General features: G+C 41.7%; 2 protein-coding genes across 3 annotated transcripts; both read left to right on the top strand.

Annotated features, from left to right (window-relative positions):
- The first annotated feature begins 1,217 nt into the window (after positions 1–1,217).
- On the top strand, positions 1,218–7,751 carry gtf3c5 (general transcription factor IIIC, polypeptide 5). Of its 2 annotated transcripts, none has more exons than XM_076284640.1 (11): positions 1,218–1,519; positions 1,717–1,915; positions 2,147–2,345; positions 2,784–2,979; positions 3,111–3,215; positions 3,600–3,714; positions 3,860–3,940; positions 4,364–4,452; positions 4,972–5,054; positions 5,562–5,704; positions 7,527–7,751. In XM_076284640.1, the coding sequence occupies exons 1-11, from the start codon at positions 1,307–1,309 to the stop codon at positions 7,685–7,687; spliced, it is 1,584 nt and encodes a 527-aa protein (XP_076140755.1). In that variant the 5' UTR covers positions 1,218–1,306; the 3' UTR covers positions 7,688–7,751. The 2 variants fall into 2 exon arrangements, with proteins under 2 accessions (XP_076140755.1, XP_076140756.1); XM_076284641.1 differs by having other exon boundaries at positions 1,478–1,564.
- Positions 7,752–10,180: 2,429 nt separating this feature from the next.
- On the top strand, positions 10,181–14,970 carry LOC143122544 (bile salt-activated lipase-like). Its single transcript, XM_076283333.1, has 3 exons — positions 10,181–10,245; positions 14,178–14,297; positions 14,701–14,970. The coding sequence occupies exons 2-3, from the start codon at positions 14,243–14,245 to the stop codon at positions 14,895–14,897; spliced, it is 252 nt and encodes an 83-aa protein (XP_076139448.1). The 5' UTR covers positions 10,181–10,245; positions 14,178–14,242; the 3' UTR covers positions 14,898–14,970.
- Positions 14,971–23,579: the final 8,609 nt, after the last annotated feature.

The following is a 23,579-nucleotide window of genomic DNA, read 5'->3' as shown; positions in this document are numbered from 1 at the left end:
CATGTTTAGTGTCTTGGCAGACACATTTTCATTGAAAATGTTCAGATTTTTGGGGGGTTCATGATACCACCTTAATAAGGTTCCCAAGGACTTTGGAAATAAAAACTGTCCTACAATATCACAGCCCCTCCACCATAGTTCTCATTAGGCATGTTTTTTTTTTCAGTATAGTCATTCTTATATGTATGCCAAATTCACCTAAAGTGTTTTTTGCCAAAGAGCACAATTTTCATTTCATCTGACAATACCACAATTCCAGACAAAGTCACGGTACTATTCAATAACTCCTGCCGTTTACATTTGTAATTAAATGACTGAAAAGGCTTTTACCTGGCATGCCCTCTAAATAATCTATAAGCAGAGAGGTCACTTTTGAAGATTTTTTGGGGAACTTGGTGATCCAAGATTATACCTTTTTCTGTCACGTTCCAACAGTGATTCTTGTGGAATTTGCCTGTGAGTGGGGGCAAGATAACCATGGGTCTTTATACAAGCATGTTTGTCACATTTCCAGTTGATTTGAACCTTTTAATTATTGTTCTAAACATGGGCATTTTCAACAAAGTAATTTGTTTGTTATAGCCATTCCCTGACTTACAAATGCTAACACACTTTCTTTTTATTTAAATTTAGTGTAGGCTTTCCCATGTTGAAAAATGACAAGGCTATTTAGACTGTCACTTTATTTTCATACCTTAGTGAAAAAGAAAGTCATGAACTACTTCTGAAAGTTAACAGACACTCAGATTAACTTAAAGAAGTTGAATTTGAATAGGATAGTGCTTCTGTTACATTTTGGATCTAAGATTTTCTAGGGGTGCCAATAATTGTGGGCAACGTGTTTTTGTTAAAACTTTTTATTTCTTTAAGATTTTCCTTTTTCTCAGAATAATTTTACTTCCCTTCAAGGTTGGATATTTCCTCATTGTGTGATTACAATAAATCACCAAAATATTATTTTTATACCTGTTTTTAGTCAACTTTACCAAAGGTGCCAATAATTCTGAGGAGGGGGGGGCATTATCAACTAAATGTTAGTAATTATTTGGAAAATCCGATGTGAAAACATATAGCCTAGCACACAACAATAAAAAGCAAGACTTAGGCCTAATCTATTTCAATTTTCATAAATGAGTGAGAACTAGATTTTAAGTGGAACAAAATAGCAGTAGCCTACTGTTTCCATCCGGTTCTTCTGGACAGACGGACCTCCTGTGTTTAGGGAAGTGGCATGAAGAGAGCTGCAATGTTTCTCTTTTGTTAATCAGTTCCACCAATATCTCACCTAACAACATTTTTTTGAAGTATGGCTTTTGCCAAGTCTTTACCCACAACGTTAACTCAAGACGACGAACTAAAAGGTGCTAACGTTACGTACACAAATGTTCCTGTTGTACCTGGCAACTCCGCCACTGTCAGTCTCCCACATACCAAATTGGTGTGCGTGGAATATCCAGGAGTTGTTATCAATGTCGACAAAATGTTGGATACAATTGGGGGTGAAAAGGGAGTTTCAAAGGTAAATGTCACGGACACTTGTACCGCACATTTGTTTCCCATGTAGGTACGTTAACGTTAAGCGCCAGACCTTGCTATGACGCACCATTAGGTCATTGTGATAATGTAGCCTAATAAAGGTGCTAAAAGTTATTTGATATTTTAGCGTTGTTCTACTATACATCTATACTTATAGAAATATGCCCATTTTTTTAACAGACATATTCAGACTCAACTAAACGTCTAGAACTTCGGTATCGCCCTAAAGACCCATACTGCCATCCAGTGTATGGAAACCGCTATCCCTCCACCAACCTCCTGCTTCGGATTCGTCGAAGAGTTCGGAAAGGAAACAGTCAAGACGTGCAAATCAGCATGGAAATTCTGGGTGTGATTGAGACGACGTACAAGTTTCAAGGTAGCAATTAAAATCCCAAAGTTGTAATTTGCTGTCTCTAGGTCTCAGATGCGTCATTTATCCCTGATAATTGTAGGCTACTGACATTCTGTTGTGGTCAAAGTGGTAACAATTCCGTGAATGTTAGAAAAAGAATAACATATTTTAGGTGATACTCCGACTAAAATTAGCTAAATTTAATGTTGGTTATTATACAACTTCTGTATTGTGTTGGTGGTTTTGTTTTTACAGCAATGGCAGACATTCAGTATCTGGCTGCACACTCAGAATCAGACAAGTCATGGACCTCATTGTACAACAAAGTGATTCTGCGCCAACCGGAGAAAAAGGAGTTTTTTGACCAGGATGTGCCTCTCTTTCTCCCCCCACCAATCTTCTCTCGCCTGGACAGCACCGTGGACTACTATTACCGCCCAGACACACAGCACAAGTCAGTGTCAGGCCAGGGCTGTACTATTTTTTTTGTTTGTTAGCTTCAGTCTGGAGTACACTGCTTTCACTGTCTTATCATGTTCTGAATGACACTCCCTTAGTTACAATGAACAGTGCAGAATGCAAAAGGGTTTTTGTGTTATGTTGGTCTAATGCAATTGCATTTTACTTTAGTCATACTTTGCTTTACTGAGCTGCATGAGCATTTTGCAGAGTTAGGCTGGTTTTGTCACGTGATTGTTACAGTTAAGCCATTCCATAACACCTAACAGGATGTGAAGGCTTGCCTCAGTGCTCAGAGCTAGTGTGTTTAGAAGGGTTACGTCAAGATCAGGGTAGACTGTTGTTTCTTTCTTTCTTGAGTCTTTTTTGAGTTTCTTCAAATGCTTCAACATGATCTCATAAGCTGCACTGTTTCTTGTGTTTGATTCTGCAGAGAGGGTTATGGTCCTCCTCTGGCCTCCAGCGACAACCTAATTGGCCTGAGTCGGGCGCGGCGGCCACACAATGCCATCTTTGTCAATTTTGATGACAAGGAAGTGCCCTCCGAACCACTGGAGGCAGCCAAGGTCAACTGGAAGAAAGTCAGCATCCATCCCAGTGAGAAAAGGGCAGAAGAAGAGATTCTAAAGGTGTGTGTGTGTGTGTGTGTGTGTGTGTGTGACAGAGAGAGTGAGAGAGAGTGAGAGCGAGCGAGCAAGCGAGAGTAGCATACTTATCTTCTACCCCACCTGTTTTCTCTCTCTCCCTCCCCCTACCACAGTTGTTTGAGAGAAGGCCCATTTGGTCCCGCAATGCGGTCAAGGCCAACATGGACGTGCATCCAGAAAAGCTCAAGTTGCTTCTGCCCTACGTGGCATATTACATGGTGAGTGTGTGAATGGGCCAGGCTATCATCATGCCCAGTTATCATCATCAGTTGGCCTCTGCCTGGGTTTAGGACAAGAGAGAGGTCAACCTCCACCCCTGTCCCTCCCTCACCCAATACATGGTTACGGTAGAATCTGTCTGTTTGCATTTCTGACACAAAAAGTGGGGGGAAAGGTTGTTAAGTGGTGGAAATAAGTCATGGTTGAGTTAGAGTTTTCACTGAACTTGCTCTGGTGAAAGTTGTTTATGGTTTTGTCTTGGAACGTAAATGGTGTACACACAGTAAATAAATAGTCTTGTGCATCCGAGTTCTGATGGTTTGTATTATCACATCAGAACTTTGTGTGTGTGTGTGTGTTCATGTGTGTGCTGTCTCATTCAGTTGACCGGTCCATGGAGAAGCATGTGGGTGAGGTTTGGCTATGACCCGCGGAAGACTCCAGAAGCAAAGATTTATCAAGTACTGGACTTCCGAATCCGCTGTGGGATGAGGCATGGTGAGGGCTCCAAAGTCCAGTGCTAATCAGAACTAATGCAATTTACAAACACAATATTAAGGGTCACCATCTGGTGAGCATGTGGTATACATATGCTGCCTGCAAACATTAGCCCAAGCGTTTGTTCCTCCTGTCCCCCATAAAGGATATGGTGTTGGTGATATGCCAGTGAAGGCCAAGAGAAGTGCATACCATCACAGTCTGTACACCACACTCAACAAATCAGGTCAGTAAGACAACAATGGCATGTATCCATGAATAACACATTTAATCACATGACTTTACAAGTTTTGCTTCCTTCTCTTGCATGTAGAGAAAATACATGGCTCTTTTGGTAAATGAAACAATGTTCAAGACATCTAATGTGCAATAATGCTGTATTGTCACTTTTATTTTAAATCCTCATTTTACATGCATGTGTGTAGTGTTATGGCATTTTCTCCATCTTGATTATTTCATTTCATTTCATTACTTAATGATACTTTGCCCTATTCATTCTTTACTAGTGTTCTAGTTGCTATGCCAACCTGCTGTTTTTCCTCATCCAACACATTTCATTGTAATGTTGACTTTGTGTTGATGTGCTGGCCATTTATTACCGGTAATAAACTGAAAGTGAACTGAACTGTTTTGTTCTGTTCTGTTCTAGGTCCCCAGCCGGCCAGCCTGAAAGACATCACGGAGGAGAGCAGCCCCAGTGCTTCCCGCCTGCCTGCGGAGCCCCGCTACATGCTCAAGGTACAGCCACCGCATCTCACACAGGGCAGGTCTATATTCATAATATTCAATATGCATTATATTCATCAAGATTCATTCACACACAGAAGTGTCATGGCACTATCTCAATAGTCCAGCTGTTCCACTTGGCCTCGCAAAAGTGTGGTTAAACTATAAACAGAAATTATTGGATTAAAGGACATGGTAGTTGAACCTCTGCGAAATGCTCTCAATTCCATAATAGTACTGAAATGTCCATTAAAGTCAGTCAGCTCTGAGGACATGAGCACTAAAAAAGGGGTTATAATTAGATTATTATAGGGTAATTGTTTCTCTTTTGCCTGAGGCTTGGCATGATTGACAGGCCATTAGGAGTCTGTCTTTTTAAAGATGACCCAGTGGGCCTTTCCATCGTTTTGTAATGATGGCCCAGATATCAACAGTAGTACAGTGGCAGTTCTGATGGGTTTTTGTATGGTAGTCCATCAGTTTATATAATGCTCCATCATTTATTATGATACTGTGTACTTCCATTTTCAGGAGTCTGCATACAGGTTTCATGACGGGATGCTACCACCATATAGGCAGATGTTCTACCAACTCTGTGACCTGGAAGTGGAGCAGTAAGCACCCCACTTTCAAACCGTTACAATTGCATTATGTTTTTGTTTCCATGATTATTTATATTGATAGTTTCTGTATGTTCTGCCTTCCCAGATGAAGCTGTACAATAAGAGATGCACACAATGCATTTAGTTTAATCTTTTTGTTTTCTCTAAGGTGGTCATGAATTTATGGTTCAATGTTTGCAAATAGTTTGGATATTAAAGGAAGCAATATTTATTGATTTATAGCATTATTAGTTGTTATACTAGTTATAAATATAGTATGAACACTTGGATGTTTGACATGTGTTTCTTTTCATCAATTTGACATGCTGATAATAATTTTCTATCAGCATTAAGTCTTAGCAGAATCTCTCTATCTCTGGCATTCATATGTAAAGGTCTGTTTTAACATGCACTCCATTACTAGACTATTGGTAAGTTCTGCTTCTCCTCCTCTCTGCACCTCATCCAGATCATTGTGACATCATCAACATGAGCCCCTGCTTCTCTCCTTCCTCATAGGTTACAGAAAATCATCCATCAGAACGATGGACAGGAGGAGGTCTGTGATGAGCGGGACGGCTGGTGTGTGACCCGCACGCCCGACGAGCTCCGAGACATCATGTCCACCATGATCAAGAATACCATCCGAGAGTCCAAATCTGGTAAGGCCACCAACCGGCAGACAGGTCATTGCCAGCTTCTTGCTCAGTTTATCAAACTGCCACCTGTGCCTGTTAATTTTTATTTCCACTGTGATGAATTCCACTGTTGACAGGGTTCCTACGGGTCATGGAATTTCTGGAATATCATGGAATTTCAGAAAGTCTATTCCAGACATAGAAAGTCAGGGAATTTTATCATTTTTGGGGGAAAGTCATGGAATATCAGGGATTTTTGTTGTTTGCAGTTAAACATTTACTTGCCAAAAAACATTAATACAAATATTTCCACAGAGAACTGGTGTATATGTGGTTATTAGCTTTACTGCTTGCTTGAGTAGCCTAGCTTTGGTTATTTAATGCCCCTTTATTCATCTCCCGCTCTACAAAAGTAAAAGATTCCTGAACGCTACACGGCTGCTCTGAAATCATTGGTCGGTATATTGTATTATTCATTATATAGTAAGTCATGGAAATTCAGTTTTTTGTCAGGGGAAAGTCATGGAATTTTACATTTGACTAGAGTGGGAACCCTGTGTTGATTATCTGTTAGTTTGGCCCCTGTCTCATGTTTTCCACACGCAACACAGTCTCTCTGTTTGAGCTGGTGATGTCTTCAGTAGGGATCACAACTCTCACAGGAAGGCCCCACCGGGCATGTAACTGAATCGCTCCATTCGCGTTGTGTCTGCTGCAACAGTTAGCTAGCAGTCCTCTAAAACAGTCCTCTTTTTGTGCGTTGCGAACGGAGCGCTTCAGTTAGGCGCCTGGTGTAGCCTCCCTGTCATTCACAGTGCACCACCAGAATGGAATGGAGATGGAAGGTTTGATTGCAAACATGCTTTTGTGTTTATACGATCCATGGTTAATTTGCATTATTGAGTATTTTTTAGTGCAGTGGTTCTAAAATACCAGGCCCCCCTTTGACCATTATAAAAATGTATTTAATGCTGTGTGAATTTCACCAGTAGTTGGTTGTTGCGGTTTCTCGTCTCGTTTTTTCTCACTCAACCAATGTCACCCACAAAAAGTTAGTGGAAAAACACTGGCCAGCTAATGTAGTGGATGCCCCTATTCCAAGAGGTAGCCAAGGCTGATCAGATGAGAAGACTACCCTCCCCGTGAACCAATGCCACCTGTGAGATTTTCAAGGACTACAGTCACACATTAACTAACAGCACAGTGACTGCTGTTCTTTCAATCATGACTGGGCATAAATTTGACTTAAACTTGGTTAAAGCATGAGATGCATGTGATATCGTCCGCAGGATATGGTAAGCATTTACATGAGGAAAGTAGGAGTGTACACACAACATTCCTTTTCATTGGTTATAACAATATTCACTTTGAGCCTCAGCAGATCTCTCATGTTAGTTTCACAACACAGAGTTTCCATGGGGTCGTAAAAAGTCTCAAATTTAATCGTATGAATTTTGGGCCTTAAAAAGACTAAAATACATTACATGAAACACCAGGTCTTCATCTGCATCTAGGTCTTAATTACGTTAACAGTCATTTAGCGGAAGTTCTACAGTGGTCATTTGAGTATTTTGGTGGCATAGATTGTAGTTGTTAGGTATTGTAGTTATTTTTCTCAATAGTACAGATATATCACATGTAATAAAACTGTATTTGTAAATTTAACAGATTAATGTGCAATTGGGAACTGACACAAGTATTGCAGCCTATTACTTACTTTGTGACTTGATAGTAATTCTGTAACTCCAATTTAACATCTTAACATTGAACTTGCATTGAAAAATTAAAACCCTGCCACATGGTTATGGCTATTCTCCATATGACTAGGTTTTTTTTTTATCTCTAGCTGGACTACACCAAAAAAAGCAAAAAGGAGGATCCGATCCAAGTGGTACCAACAAAGGAGATGTAGATGAGGATGAAGAGGATGAAGAGGAGACTGAAGAGTTTCCGCCATCTGATGGCAGTGAGAATGAAATGGAGACAGAGATCCTTGACTACATGTAGACCTAGATCATTGAAAAATACTTTGTTGTTTATGTTTTTTGGTAAGAAATAAATTATGTTTTCTAAAAATGTAAGTGTTTCACTGTGTGTTTGTAAGCACTTGTCAGCACTACTTCTTCTCACAATTGCACAGTAAGATGTGGGCATGACTTTTGATTGTTTGAAAAGGGAGGTTTGAGGTTAAAAGCTTACATCAGAACAGGAATAGGGCTCAGGTTAGGAGATGATGCTTCAATGGGGCTGCCTCTGCGGTTCCTCGAGTCAGTCGTAGTCTTTAGATTTGAATTAAGAGGTCAAGCTTTAAAGATTAAGTTAGATTTGAGTTAAGACATCAGTCAATATGTTGTCTGTAAGGCAAGTTTTACTGGCAAAATGTATATAATTATGAATATGAATTGAAATGTAAACTAGATGTACCGCAGAGCGTTACAAAATATGACCGCCGCCCAGTCCAGCACATTTTTTCCACAAAAATAAATCACGCTGAAAGGCCTATATGATTCTAACTGTCTCACTAAATTGCATTATCCACACTCGATTCTCACTGGTATCTGCTAGACAACAAGTACCAAAACATGATTAGTGCATAGATTTCACATGTAAAATTCATTTTATACAACCCCACCTCCATCTTGCCTGTTCATAATTCTGAGAAATTCTTGAATTGTGTGCATGTACATGTTTATGTTATGTGTGTGGGTGTGTGTGTGTGTGTGTGTGTGCGTGCTTGTGTGTGTGCCTGCGTCTGTGCCTGTGCATGCAAGCGTACATATGTCTACTGTGTGAGTATGTGTCATACGTATGATTACTGTGAATGTATGTGTGTGTGTGTGTATCTGTTTGTGCACATGTGTGCACATGAAATGGGTTAACATGACCCCTGGAGGCAAACATACGGACAAAAACGGTCATCCTAGGCCCTACAGTTCTCAAGATATTCACAGAGAACTGTGTCTGCCCTACCCTCCTTTCGGGGGGGTCCAGTCCAGCGGGGGGGCTACAGATCAAAACGAAAAACGACGGTTCCATGCTATCCATGTGGGGTTACATGCCCACCAAGTTTTGTGTACCCCGGTCTTTCAGTGTCCCGGGAATCCCTGTTGGTGTACGTCACTAAATGTACACATAAATTATTTTATTGTAAGGCCCCCCATGAACGAAAGTACACAAAACTTGGCATGCATTCGGACGGTGTCATAGTGATCCTACACTTTTATTTTCGTGCAGTTTTGACCTTGTCAGCCAGAGATATTGTGATGAAAACACCTGATTTTTTGCTTTTTAATTTTTAACTAGTTGGCGCTATACATGAAATAAGTGGTAATGGGATGGGTTGACATGCCCCCTTAAGACCAACATACATAAAAAAGGTGGACCTCCTAGGCCCTACGGTTCTCGAGATATTCACAGAAAACTGTCTCCGGCCACCTACAGGCCAGTTGGTGTATAGTAACAAATGAATTTATTGTGTGACCCCCCATGAACGGAATTCCACAAAACTTGGCGTGCATACAGAGGGTGTCATAATGATCCTACACTTACAATTTCGTGCAGTTTTGAGTATGTTAGGTCACAGATACCTGCGATTACAACACCTCATTTTTACTTTTTTGTGTTTAACTAGGTGGCGCTATACATGAAATGAGTGGTTATGTAATGGGTTGACATGGCCCCTTGAGATCAACATACAAAAAAAATGGTCCTCCTAAACCCTACGGTTCTCAAGATATTCACAGAAAACTGTGTCTGCCCTACCCTCCTTTCGGGGGTCCAGTCCAGCGGGGGGGGGGCTACAGATCAAAACGAAAAACGATGGTTCCATGCTATCCATGTGGGGTTACATGCCCACCAAGTTTCGTGTACCCAGGTCTTTAAGTGTCCCGGGAATCATTGACGGAAATTTGGGCATGCGAAAAAGAAAAAAAAATTCTGACTAAACCTGACCGCCGCTTCGCTGCGCGGCGGTCATAATTACAACCTGGTGTATGTATGAATGACATTGTTTCAGTGCCCTAAGGTCTTTTAAGGTCACCTCCTTACTTAAAGATGAAAAGGAACTAATGCTCTACGAACTAAGCACTCTGGCAATTAATGTGTTCTGATTGTAAGAAATGTGAGTTTGTTGCAATGACATTGTTCAACTGTCACAGATGACTATTTGAATGTGAATCTCAGAGGGGCTCATTGAGTGAATGGAGAAGGAGCAGTTAACTTGTTACTTTCCCACCAGGGAAGGTTTCACATACATAGCCTAGCCCTGGACTCAAAGAACTGCAATGGACATTTTCATAGAGAAAAAGCTTTTAGTCTAGGAGTAAACTACTGGAAACTGACCAGTAGTATTTGTTTATCTCTCTAAGAGATAGAGGGAAATATAGTGTGATTATGCAACACTGACCAAAACAGACTGTGATAGGGAGATGGGGAGGTCAGGAGGGGATATATATATTTGTGGCCGGAGAAACAGCCCTTCAGTTCTGCTGGTGTTGTTTACCATGCCTATTCTGGGATTTCTGCTGGCCGCAGCCCTTTGTCTGGGCTGCGTCTCTGGTGCCTCTGTGAGCTTTATTGACTTTGGTTACCTTTACTGAGTAATTTGAAGTAGTAGATGACCATGTACAGCAGTGGTCCCCAAACTACGGCCCGCCACCTCATTTTGGGTGGCCCCCCAAAACATGTCCGCGGTATATAGCATCTGGCCCGCAATTTCCCCCATTCATTCATGTAATACTCTTTTTGTCCACTGGTGGTTGTTTTGGCGCTGTTTTCGTTTGCCATCGAAAACGGAATGAAACGTAGGCCTACCTGCCCTCGGAAGAAAAAGTGTGGGGACCACTGATGTACAGTATACACAGGATCCATGCTATTATGGTGTACTAGAAATGACAAACCCATCCGAAGCTTAACAGTTATTGTAACAGGTGTAACACTATTGTTTTCACCTGTTCAGATGAGTTTCACATACGTTCACGATCTGATATACAGTATATATATGTTTTGTTTTGTTTTCAGTTGGGAACTGTGTTGACTGAAGGTGGCATGGTCTCTGGAAACAACTATGCTGTTTCTGGACTCTTCCACTACATCAGTGGTCCCCAAACTTTTTCTTCCGAGGGCCATGTTTTGGGGGGCCACCCAAAATGAGGTGGCGGGCCGAAGTTTGGGGACCACTGCACTACATGGACGTCTTCAAGGGAATCCCCTTCGCCGCTCCTCCTGGTCGCTTTGAGAAGCCCAAACCCCACCCTGGCTGGGATGGTGGGTCTCACTAAGATTCATGCAAGAAGCATTATTTAGTGTATATGCATGGTCAGTGTGGTAGCCTCTTTCCTGAGGAGTTTTTCAAGTAATCACAGTGAATGTGAAATGACAGTTACTATTGGTACCATGGCACATTGATGATACTGGACATCAAGAAGTATACAGCACTTGTCTTGACAGGTTTGTTAGGGGTCTAAGCAGAGAGCCTAACCCTAGCTCCCAAATCTATCACACTCATTCCCACCCATTTCTGCCTGCCGCATTTCCCCCACCATTACTTTTAAAAATGTAATGTAAGAAAAAACAGTTGGGGGGTCATTCTCATTAGATGTAGTATACATGGTACAGACCATGCTAATGTAGCAGGTAGACCTTCTCTGCCTGCTATTTCCCCATAGCACCTGCCAGTGCTAATGAAGGGGGCGGGGCATAGGCATTTAATCAATTTGGCACCAGTGGAGTGCTACTTAAGAGGGGCAGTAGCCAGTAGCAATGTAGACTCCACTGGTGTAGCCCCTGTCTGCTACCGTCAGGCAGCACAGTCATGCTGGTGGGGTAGCATGGGTCGTGCTGCTGTCTTGTCTTGTCTTGGTTTTGCTTTGGTTATTTGTTATGTTTGGTTTTTGTTTTGCTTGTCTTGTACTTTTGTTTGTGTAACTTTTATGTTTATTTAGTAGGGAGGTGACTCTGAGGGAGGTCTAGTCTAAGCACACGTGTGGTGTTTCTGGTGTGCTGCTTATAGCTTTGCTGTGTGCCTTTGCTGTGTAACAGGTGAACCTTTGATGTTTGCATGATATTTGTGTGGACTTCCATAGCTGCCACCCTCAGATCTCCACTTCCCAAACTCTGTGTATTAATAAATCTTTTGCTTTGCTGGAATTCATGTCTCCACTGTGTAATTTTCTAACCTGTGAGCGCTGTCTCGGTTTAGAGGTACGATCTCTTAAAGATTCCCTGATGCATTAGGCCTCAGGGTGGCGTAGTCAGGCTACTGTGATTGGCCCTTTGGCCTTTCCTATGTATCACCCTGTTACACTAACAAAAAAGTATTTTCAGATTCAAGGTCCAAGTCAATCTAATTTGAAGGTGTGTCCTGTAATCACTCTATGGTCAAAATCTTTTGTTTTAAAGATGGGTCATTTGACATAAGATGGACATTTTATACACACCATCACTACAAACACAGCCCAAATGTATGCTGAAGAACCAATGACTTAAACTTAGTTTTTATACTTTTTTCTATACATTTTAACAGATCTCATAAAGTTTATTTGGCCATATTGGCTCACTCAACAAAATTACAGCAGTCAATAGAAGCCTGTGTGTGTGTGTGGGGCATGGGCGTAGATTTAGGGTGGGACGCTAAGGACTAGTCCTAATCAATATTTTAAGATGACAAAATTGTCCCCACCAATATTTTAGCGAACTCATTTGTGCTGCTGATTCCGACAGCCAGTACAACATTAGGCTACAAGAAACGTCATATGATTTGCTGAAAAACAGAGGGGGAGGGGGGAGGGGCTATCTGACATGCACACTACACGCACGGAGAGTGTCAAAGCACAGGCTACTGGCAGTCAAGCGAGCGGGTGTGTCAACGACAATGGTAAGTTAGGGCTGTCTGCCAATACATAGCCTATCCCATAAAAGGCCAGAGTAAAACATTGTGATATTCCCTTTGCCCTTCAGCATACATGTTTGCCCCTTTTTGTGGTTTGTAGATCAGCTATGCCACCCAAAAATACAAAGCTTTTTCATTATTCAGTCTAGGCAAAATAACTAGCCATACAAACTGGCAACTGGTGACCAGGCTTTCAAATGCGGATTTTACTGTGTAAAATAGCCTTAGCTGTTAGGATATTACCCAGGATATTGTCACAGCTAGTTTCTGTAATCTTCCAACCAAAGTTAGGAGTCATGTTGAATAGGCTAAGGGTGTGCCGCATGGACAGTCGCATATAGGCACAGAATAGAAGTCACCATCACTGACTGTTAGGCTAATTGGGCTACCAATCTTGCAGTCGCAATAAACAATGGATCCGAGACATTTTCCTGTTCCTATATTCTGTTTATGTACGCTAATGTATTTGTGAATGTAGCCTGCACAATGCAAAGAAATAAAAGATAAACTGTTGCATTTCCATACTCATAGAAATGAACATTGCGAGACACTTATCTCTTCTATGATCTCATTCCAGAAAAAAATTCTTTGACTTGTTAGTTTTTTGAACATTTATTTTATCTAATGACATTGCAAACATGATTAATTGAATCCACATATCCTTGCACTTGCAAAACTATTTTTCACTAGCCTAAAACCATGAGACTGAAAGCTAATTGCGTTCACGTTCCTCTTAAAGTGACAAGCACTCAATTAGATTTACACACCACAAGTGATGATATTAAAGACAAGTGTAGCCTAATCATTTAAATATCAATATGATGTATTCAAATTACTAAATATGTTTAGCTATTAGTAATCATGCAGATCATAAAATACTATAAATAATTAACAATATAAGTTTATAGTTTATATGAATTCCAAAATAGCCTATGACAACCATCACTTTCTATGTGTGTGTGTGTGGAGGGTCAATGAAATTCTATGATTGCCACTGATGTGAATGATCTCACAAATCACACAAACCAAATAAAATAAAAAATAAAAAATCGCAATAGTATCGAAATCGAGATTTTTCACTTGCTATTGGTATTGAAACAATAATGTTGATATTGTGACAACAGGAGTTGTGAATGTGTCCCCACCAAAGCTAAGACCAAACCTACGCCCTTGGTGTGGGGGGGGGGGGAAATATAATGCCATGTAGAAGCTGTTTACCCAATTTATAGTTATGGTAAGGTATGACACAAACATAAATAGCCATCAAACAAGCAAGACAACTGTTGCAGGGCTCAGAAGTTAATTTCATTTTAAAAGTGCAATATGCAAGCATGATATATATAATGCATATTTTATGTGCATACTGAAGCAAGAGCATTTAGTTTACGTCTATGCATGTGCTTATATGGACAAAATGCTATCATATTTTTATCAGCTATCAGAGCTTTTAAGCATTGCAGACTGGTACTCTGATGTAAGAGTGACCCATATAATTATTTACACGACTGTATTAATGTCAACTTTGGTCGAAACCTTTAATTACACAATAACATACTCACAGACATGGACGTGTATTTGCATCACCGGTACTGCCATTACTGTCTGCAGGTGTTCTGAAAGCCAAAGACTACAGGAGAAGGTGTCTGCAGCTCAACCTCCTTCAGACAGGCACAATGGGTGATGAGGACTGTCTCTACCTCAACATCTGGGTACCCCAGGGACTCGGAGGTACTCCAACCCCCAAACCTCATGCAAAGGCTCATTTTCTCTTGAATACGCACAAAAGAACCCATCACTGAACCCGTCACTCCTGCTCCATAGGCTACCACTTCACTTAGAGACTTAACTGTTGGTAAAACCATAATCATGGCCTCAGTATCCTGTGTGTTCACATTCTGATAGGGTACATGTTGCTATTGAACAACCACCACACACAATGTTTAGTTTCTTTACTTCTAACTCCATGGTTCATGCTTATTAGGCTACATGGTTTTAAAGCAGCACCCTGGTAACTTTTTAAAGATTGTATAATGTTGTATATCAGATTTTTCCCCCAGCCAATTTTAAACATTAAATGTTTCTTGTCAATGTTAAACATTTCTTCTCCTAACCAACATCTTCACTCCTGCAGCGGTTTCTACCAACCTCCCTGTCATGGTGTGGATCTATGGAGGTGCCTTCCTGGTCGGGGGTGCCATGGGAGCCAACTTCCTTGACAACTATCTGTACGATGGAGAGGAGATCGCCAACAGAGGAAATGTCATTGTGGTGACAGTGAACTACCGTGTGGGAACTCTGGGCTTCCTCAGCTTACCTGAATTAAACTAAGAAGACACATTATATATAGATTAAATAGAATTCAGACTGACCTGACCTAAAAGTAGTGACCCGTACCACTGATGGGTAACTACGGCTTGTGGGATCAGCATCCTGGGATTGCCTGGGTGCACAGGAACATCAAGGCTTTTGGTGGAGATCCCGACAACATCACCGTCTTTGGAGAGTCTGCTGGAGGCGCCAGTGTCAACTTCCAGGTAAATGTCATCTCTCTCTCTCTCTCTCTCTCTCTCTCTCTCTCTCTCTCGTTCTCTCCTTCCCTCTCTCGTTCTCTCTTTCCCTCCCTCTCTCTCTCTCCCTCGTTCTCTCTATCTCCCTCTCTATTCAATTCAATTAAATTCAATTGAGCTTTTTGGCAGGACAAAAAATACAATTTGTAATGCCAAAACATTTCTTATTGTACAGGTAATTAGTATGTAAAGAAAGAAAACAAAACATCATGCATCATATGGTACTGCAATGGTGTGCAAAAGTGTGTGTGTGTGTGTGTGTGTGTGTGTGTCTTAGTCTGTTACTGGTCAAGGTTTTTCTCTGCCTGGTATCAGTGACTGTGGATAGGTAGTTTGCCACAGTGTACTATAATGTCAATATTCAGATTGCACATGAGTCAATAAATATAACCTAGTTGTCACACAAGTTTTTTTTTTTATTGTTGTAGGCTAATATTGAACGATTTCACAAATAAAGCCGTGAAATTGTACGCACAGTGCGTACAGGATTATGCCTGCCGGCGCCACTGTTATACTATATACTAGGCTATACTATACTCCCTGTGACTGGAATTCATTACCGGTAAACAGTTTTGAAGCCAAATGAAATGATCCTGATAATGAACAAAACTCAGGGAGTCCCAGGTATGTTTTCAATTGTAATTGAAGAGGAAGCATCACTCGAGTCATTTCTAAATTGCTAAATGGCTGAATGCCCAGTCTACATTTTAGTTCGTGAGTCTGGTGACAAAAACATGACTACTGATAAAATGCAGAAGGGTTTTTAATCCATTGATCAATTTCAATGTCTTCAGCAGGATATGAACAATGACCTGATGTGCTTTTGTGTTGAGGAGACTGTGTGTGATTTTAGGCCAGTCTACTCGGCGGTGGGCAAGCTGGCGAAAGTGTTGGTCCAGTAGTTGACAAAGCGAAGCCTCAACTTCTACTTGACAGAGTCTCTGCCCATATTGTGGTTGATGTCCACATACTGGTGGTTATCCATGGTAAATGCAGACCATGTGACAGGAACCTTCTCACCTACGTTAGGGTCTCTGTTGATGGGTAAGAATTAAAAGACAGAGAGGCCGAAAAACAGAGCAATTAATGTAACATGCACATGATTCAATTTATATTGACTTTTATCATTCAGTCTAAATAAACCAATTTGTCCCATTATAACATCATAGTTGGAGGCATATTGATCTAATTCTCTGTCATACCCAGTCTTGGCAAAGTTGGTCCAGTAGTTGATCATGTATCTAGAGACATCACGGTACTTGGGCCAGTATCCCAGAGGTGTGGCGAAGGGCTTGCCGAAGGGCTTGGGCTTGCCGAAGACATATCTCTATCAGAGAGGCTTACGTGGCAACGCTGGCATGTTGGTAGAGAGCAGCCTGAGTAGGCACCAGGAAGATGTAGTCAGTCTCTGCCTCCACAACAGCCCTCTTCACCTCCTCCCTGGTAGGCTTGTCCCCCCAAGTGTAGGTGTACTCGCTGTAGGCCATGTCAGCAGCCCGCTGTCCCTTCTCTCTGGTCAAGGCAGTCAGGAGGGTCTTCAAATGGGAGAGGCACATATAGATGAACACAAGTCATGAACACAAGTCATTTTAAAACAGAATAAATGTTGCTATTCCATTAAATTCCAGCTTTACACTTGCAGATTGTGTTTTTAATTCAATATAATCATGACATGATATTCATTATTGTTAGCTGTGGATTTATAGCTTAGTTATTAGTCCTTTCAAATATTTGACAGATTTTTGAAAATAAAAAATAAAAACCTTTACCACCATTTTGAATAATACCTTAGAGCCCGAAGCTGCCGTCTAAGTAACCTTGTTTAGATAGGTGTGCTCTATCTATAGGAGGTGGCGCAATAAGCCCTCCCTCACACTTCTCACCTGAGGGTGGGCGTGGTGACCATTGCTCCAAAGATGGTACCAGATTTATTTATTTATTCAGCACTTTTTAAATCCATGTTACAAATGTACTGTACAAAAACAGTCAATTGTAAGGTTTTCAATGAAAACAGTTTAGAGAGAGGCTAAAACATGAAAGATGTGATCAACATCTCTTGGCCTTGGTTAGAAGCCTGGCATATGACTTCTGTATAGCCTCTGTTCCTTTAAAAGTTACAGTAAGATAGGTCTTATTTATGAAATATCTCTAAGGTAAAAACAGGCTTGCACAAGCTTTGTGGTGTGCTGCTCAACACTTTGGCTCAGTATGATCCAACAGGGAACCAGCAGATGGCAGAATTAGTTTTCATTGGGACCCAATGACAATGATCTCTGTTTTGTCTTAGTTTTGCTGAGAAAAAATCTTTGAAAGGTAATAATTAAGTAAATTTAACATACTAGGATCTGAGTATATAACGGGTTGTTGAATCTGTACTGTTAACGTGTTTGTGCTGCATATTGTCTGTGTAAAAATGGAAAGTCTATGAATAGTGGGGAAACATTGGTCCCAAATAAAATTGGTCCCAAAACCGTCTCTTGTAGCACACCATACCTAACATAAACTGTACCAAAATATAATTCGGTAACACTAATAATAACTACACACAATTCATAATTTGTTAAGTGTTTGTATTAGTAAATGGTTTCTATTAGGAAATCTTTCATGTGTCAATGTTGAATAGAGACAGTGGAAAAATATTTGTACTGGAACCAAGGCTCATATCGCACATGTAATGACTAGACTCCCAATGTATCAGTACTATTTGTTTTTCAAGGACTCCAGTTACATATTAAACAGCGGCAGAGTCACTGACAAAACTGTTCCAGCTTGTCCACCAAAGATTGGGTTAGAACAGGTGTGTCAAACTAATTTTCATCCCGGGCCACATCAGCACTATTCTTGTCCTCAAAGGGCCGGTGGTAACTGAAAGACTATGTAAATGTATCATAAGATTTATAATATTGCACAATTTCCTCTCCACTCTATTATTATTGTTTACCAACAAATTAACTAGCTTTGAAAATAGAGTTACCATTACCATTATGGTGTAACGTGACTGAAACCTGGACATAGTCATTTCAGTTACGCCAGCTTATTTTTTGTATATGAGAAAGGAGACTCGGTTTCACTCTGAACTTTTAAATGAAAATGAATGTATTGAAATGTTCAAGTTCTCAACAGTATTTCAGACCGTGGCATATTAACAACTTCAGGCCTAGCTGTAGGTAAGCCGCGGTCAAGGCGCAGTTGAACAAAGGAATCGCCCCAAACAATTAAAAAAACTCCATTCAAACCAAACTCAAAATGTTTAATACGCAGTTGTTCGTTAACCCACTTTCTTACAATAGCATACATATAAATAGCAGTCAGCTTCAACAATCCTCTATTGAGCTAAGGAACATTAAAGAAATGTCAACACAAAGTGAATCGTTCTCCTAGAGCATACGATGTCTAATCAAAAGAAAGAAAATGTATGAAACGAAATCAAAAGTTAGAGTAGGTCAAAATATCAACTGAAGGAGTCAGGGGTGAATGAAGTGAGACGTTTTGTTGTTGTTTGTTGTAACGAAGAATTTAAATGGGATTGGGGCAGCGGTAGGTATGAAGGGCAGGTGAAAGGGTTTTTCAAGGCTACAAACAGGCTTAGGGAAACCGGTCACAGCAGAAAAAGTTTGGATCAAACCCAGCACCCAGCGCTGTTTGTCGTAGAAAGCTCCAATGTACTCCCTGCTGAATTCTCGGGAAAGGGTGTCGGGGTCCCAGGGTTTAGAATAATCCACCAGAGTATCCTAATAGAATCCACACTATCTTTTCCCGTTCTCAGTAAACTTCTCTCTTGCCGCAACTCATCCGCCATCGGCCCACACTCTCTTCGCCACAGACTTCATTCAAATAATGACAGGCCTACCCTCAGGTTCACGTCATCGCGTCACGTCCCAACACAAACAGAACCTCTCAACTGCTACCAGTCTACGCCAAAACCTAGTGATGGGGACGAGACCGCCTATGCCGAGTCCGAGACAAGACCGAGTCTTTGAAGGGTCGAGACTGAGTCGAGACCGAGTCCGTTGGTTTTCAAATACAGTCGAGTCCGAGTCAAGACCGAGTCTTTGAGGAAGCAAGTCCGAGTCGAGACCGAGTCCTTTAGGAGTCGAGACCGAGTCGAGACCAAGACCATAAAAACATGTCAGTTTTCATATTCATGATTTAATATCACCCCAATTAATAATCAACAGTTAGGCCCAGGCTTGGAATCACCATTTTAGGGGCAAGGCCACTTGGCCTTCAGTTGGGCATATTTTGTATATTCACAGCAGTAGACCTGCATCACTGTATGAAACATTACAAAAACATGAAACATGACATATTACATAGAACTGTAAATCATCTGATCATCTAATATTTAGATGTCTAGGCTATATTTAATATTTATATTTATTTTATATTTGGCCTGTTATGGAATCATGTATTGAACAATTTAAGCACAGCTCAGCTTTAAGAAACTCAAATAGCCTAGATCAGGGATGCCACGGTGAAATTGGACAGGGGGCCAGATTTTTTTCAAGTGAGACCTCAGGGGGCCGGATTACACTTTCGGACTAAAAATGCCAAACACTGAAAATGCCAAACACATTGATAGGTAGGCTATTTGAAATTATTCATGAAGGCCTACACATCAAAAAGAAATTCCATTGGCACCAAAATAGCCTGACAATGAGCCCTACAATTACATAATTGTGGTTGTTCATCAATATATGCATTTTCATGTGGGTACCCACTCGCATTTCTCTGTGTTATTGAAACACATACAGAATGCAGTATTAATTTATCAGATAAAGAAACCCTCATCACTACTTATCCATCAAAGACAACACATTTCAAGTGAATAATTGTAGGCTACTCTAAAAAGCAAACTCTAGCGTGGCTGCAGGCCTTGAGTGTGACTCATACAAATCTAACTTAAACTGGGATAGAGCTCATGAGCCAAAGGGAACCTAGTGTATTGTGTGTGTGTGTGTGTGTGTGTGTGTGTGTGTGTGTGTGTGTGTGTGTGTGTCTGTGTGTCTGTGTCTGTGTGTGTGTGAGTGAGTTATTTAAAAAATGTGTTACGACAACCAAATTTGTAGCTCTTGAAAGTGTTATGTCAGGTATAGGAATGTCAGTGAATGCACAACATTCCTGTTTGTGTAACCTGCGTTGTGTTGAACCTGCGCGATTCAGCCCTGCACACGCCCGGACTCGAACCCGCAAACAGCAGCACCTCGGATCGGGAAGCGAGCGCGCTAACAATTGAGCCAATAGCCCAGGCTACTGGCTCGCATGCCAGCAGCACTCTTGAGGCGTCGGGGAGTGAGGTTTACCAACGTTTCACAGGCAAGTTCTGACCTGAGTCATTGGATGTGTTTTCTGTGAAACACTTTGTGGTGGTTTTAATAGCAAAATTACTTCCCATAATTTCAATATTTTACAACAAATGCTTGACTGGTTGAATGGTCATACATGTCATCAGAATATCGCTACCTGTAGCCTAGATGCGACGAGTGTTTAGTGAGTAGGCCTAAGCTTGATGAACCATAAATGAAAAGTTTTCTTAACATTACATTAGGACATTATTGCCATTAAACACTTTTACAAAAGTATAGGCCTAGCCTACAGTTAACACTTAATGACCTATCAAATGTCGGCGACTTAAGTGTGTGATTAGATAAATAGGCACTGGCAGATGCAATAGGTAAATAGATATCTTTGCGTGTTAGCACAAGCAGTAGCCTGTAGGCCAATAAAGGCAATCGTGTTTGACACTTACATTTCTGACGTCTGATACTTCAAACTGCTGCAAGTGCATCATGAAAGGTCCTGCCTTAGACCATGTTAATGGCCAATCGTAGACTAAGATTTGGGGGTGGCACCTGGGGTGGCCAATCGAATCTCAAGGGTGGCCTGTGCCACCTGGAGCCACCCCTCTGGCTCCGCCCCTGCCAAACTGATCACCAAACTCAGTGAACTGGGCATCAATACCTCTGTAACTGGATTCTGGACTACTTGTATTGCATTCAGTGTGTCTACACTTGAGTTGGTTTTTCTTTTATCACATACACATATATTGGTAGATGTTTTTTCTTTACCTTGACATGTTTCGACGTAACTTAATCAAACTTATGGATTCTGGACTTCTTAACCAACAGACCTCAGTCTGTTAGGTTAGATAATCGCACCTCCTCAACCATCGAACACCAGTGTACCACAGGGATGTGTGCTGAGCCCTCTCCTCTACTCCCTCTTCACCTACGACTGCACACCTGTACATGGCTCTAACACCATTGTCAAGTTTGCAGATGACACTACGGTGATTGGGCTCATCAGCAATAACGATGAGACGGCCTACAAGGAGAAGGTCCAGCACCTAACATCGTGGTGCACTGATAACAACCTGGCTCTCAACACCAAGAAGACCAAAGAGCTCATTGTGGACTTCAGGAAGTCTAAAGCTAGCACACACACACCCATTCTCATCAACAGGACTGAGGTGGAGCATGTCACCAGCTTCAAGTTTCTGGGTGTCCACATCTCTGAGGACCTCTCTTGGACCCTCAACACCTCTACCCTGATCAAAAAGGCTCACCAGCATCTCTTCTTTCTGAGGTCCATCTGTCTCAGATCCTGGTGAACGTCTACCGCTGCAACATCGAGAGCATCCTCACCAACTGTGTCACAGTTTGGTATGGCAACTGCTCTGCCCACGACCGGAAAGCACTGCAGAGGGTGGTAAAAACTGCCCAACACATCACCAGTTCTTACTCCCCTCCATCGACGCCATCCAGGGCAAGCGATGCTTGCGTAAGGCGTGCATCATCAAAGACTTCTCACCCCAACCACAGACTGTTCACCCCACTCCCCCTCTGGGAGGCATTACAGGTCTCTCCGCATCCGAACCAGCAGGTTCAGAGGAAGCTTCTTTCCTGTGGCTGTCACCCTACTGAACTCTAGCTCTGCATCCCGGTGACATCCAACAAACTAAGCCCCCATCACCCCCTGCCCCGCCCCCGCCTGATGCCTCCTTGCCTGTGCCTGTTGAGGTGTCCACGACCATGGCAACCTTGACAGGGACAACAAGGAGGCGGACATCCCCTAGCCCCCCCCCACAACTGCACTACCCTATCCCACCCATCTAACCCATCCATCTATTTATTTACAAATGTACATACTGTATTTACACTTATACTGTACATAGCCATATTCTACTGCTTTTCATCCTGCACATACACTTATTATGACTGCCGCTTCATATAGGTTTAGTCAGATTTTTTTTTTCTGTCAATGATTCCCGGGACACTGAAAGACCGGGGTACACGAAACTTGGTGGGCATGTAACCCCACATGGATAGCATGGAACCATCGTTTTTCGTTTTGATCTGTAGCCCCCCCGCTGGACTGGACCCCCCGAAAGGAGGGTAGGGCAGACACAGTTTTCTGTGAATATCTCGAAAACCGTAGGGTTTAGGAGGACCATTTTTTTTTGTATGTTGATCTCAAGGGGCCATGTCAACCCATTCCATAACCACTCATTTCATGTATAGCGCCACCTAGTTAAACACAAAAAAGTAAAAATGAGGTGTTGTAATTGAAGGTATCTGTGACCTAACAAAGTCAAAACTGTACAAAATTGGAAGTGTAGGATCATTATGACACCCTCTGTATGCACGCCAAGTTTCGTGGAATTCCGTTCATGGGGGGCCACACAATAAATTAATTTATGTTACTATACACCAACTGGCCTGTAGGTGGCCGGAGACAGTTTTCTGTGAATATCTCGATAACCGTAGGGCCTAGGAGGTCCACCTTTTTTATGTATGTTGGTCTTAAGGGGGCATGTCAACCCATCCCATTACCACTTATTTCATGTATAGCGCCACCTAGTTAAAAATGAAAAAGCAAAAAATTAGGTGTTTTCATCACAATATCTCTGGCTGACAAGGTCAAAACTGCACGAAATTAAAAGTGTAGGATCATTATGACACCCTCCGAATGCATGCCAAGTTTTGTGTACTTTCGTTCATGGGGGGCCTTACAATAAAATAATTTATGTGTACATTTAGTGACGTACACCAACAAGGATTCCCGGGACACTGAAAGACCGGGGTACACAAAACTTGGTGGGCATGTACCCCCACATGGATAGCATGGAACCGTAATTTTTCGTTTTGATCTGTAGCCCCCCCGCTGGACTGGACCCCCCGAAAGGAGGGTAGGGCAGACACAGTTCTCTGTGAATATCTTGAGAACTGTAGGGCCTAGGATGACCATTTTTTTCCGTATGTTTGCCTCCAGGGGTCATGTTAACCCATTTCATGTGCACACATGTGCACAAACAGATACACACACACACACACACACATACATTCACAGTAATCATACGTATGACACATACTCACACAGTAGACATATGTACGCTTGCATGCACTGGCACATACGCAGGCACACACACAAGCACGCACACACA

This window comes from Alosa pseudoharengus, unplaced genomic scaffold, assembly GCF_046254945.1.
Source record: "Alosa pseudoharengus isolate Yale_2024_CS ecotype anadromous, Long Island Sound unplaced genomic scaffold, YU_APseudo_1.1 YU_APseudo_1.1_scf_14, whole genome shotgun sequence".
In the NCBI taxonomy this organism is placed as follows: Eukaryota; Metazoa; Chordata; class Actinopteri; order Clupeiformes; family Clupeidae; genus Alosa; species Alosa pseudoharengus.
Note: the sequence above shows the minus strand (reverse complement) of the source record. Positions and strands in the feature narration are given on the sequence as shown.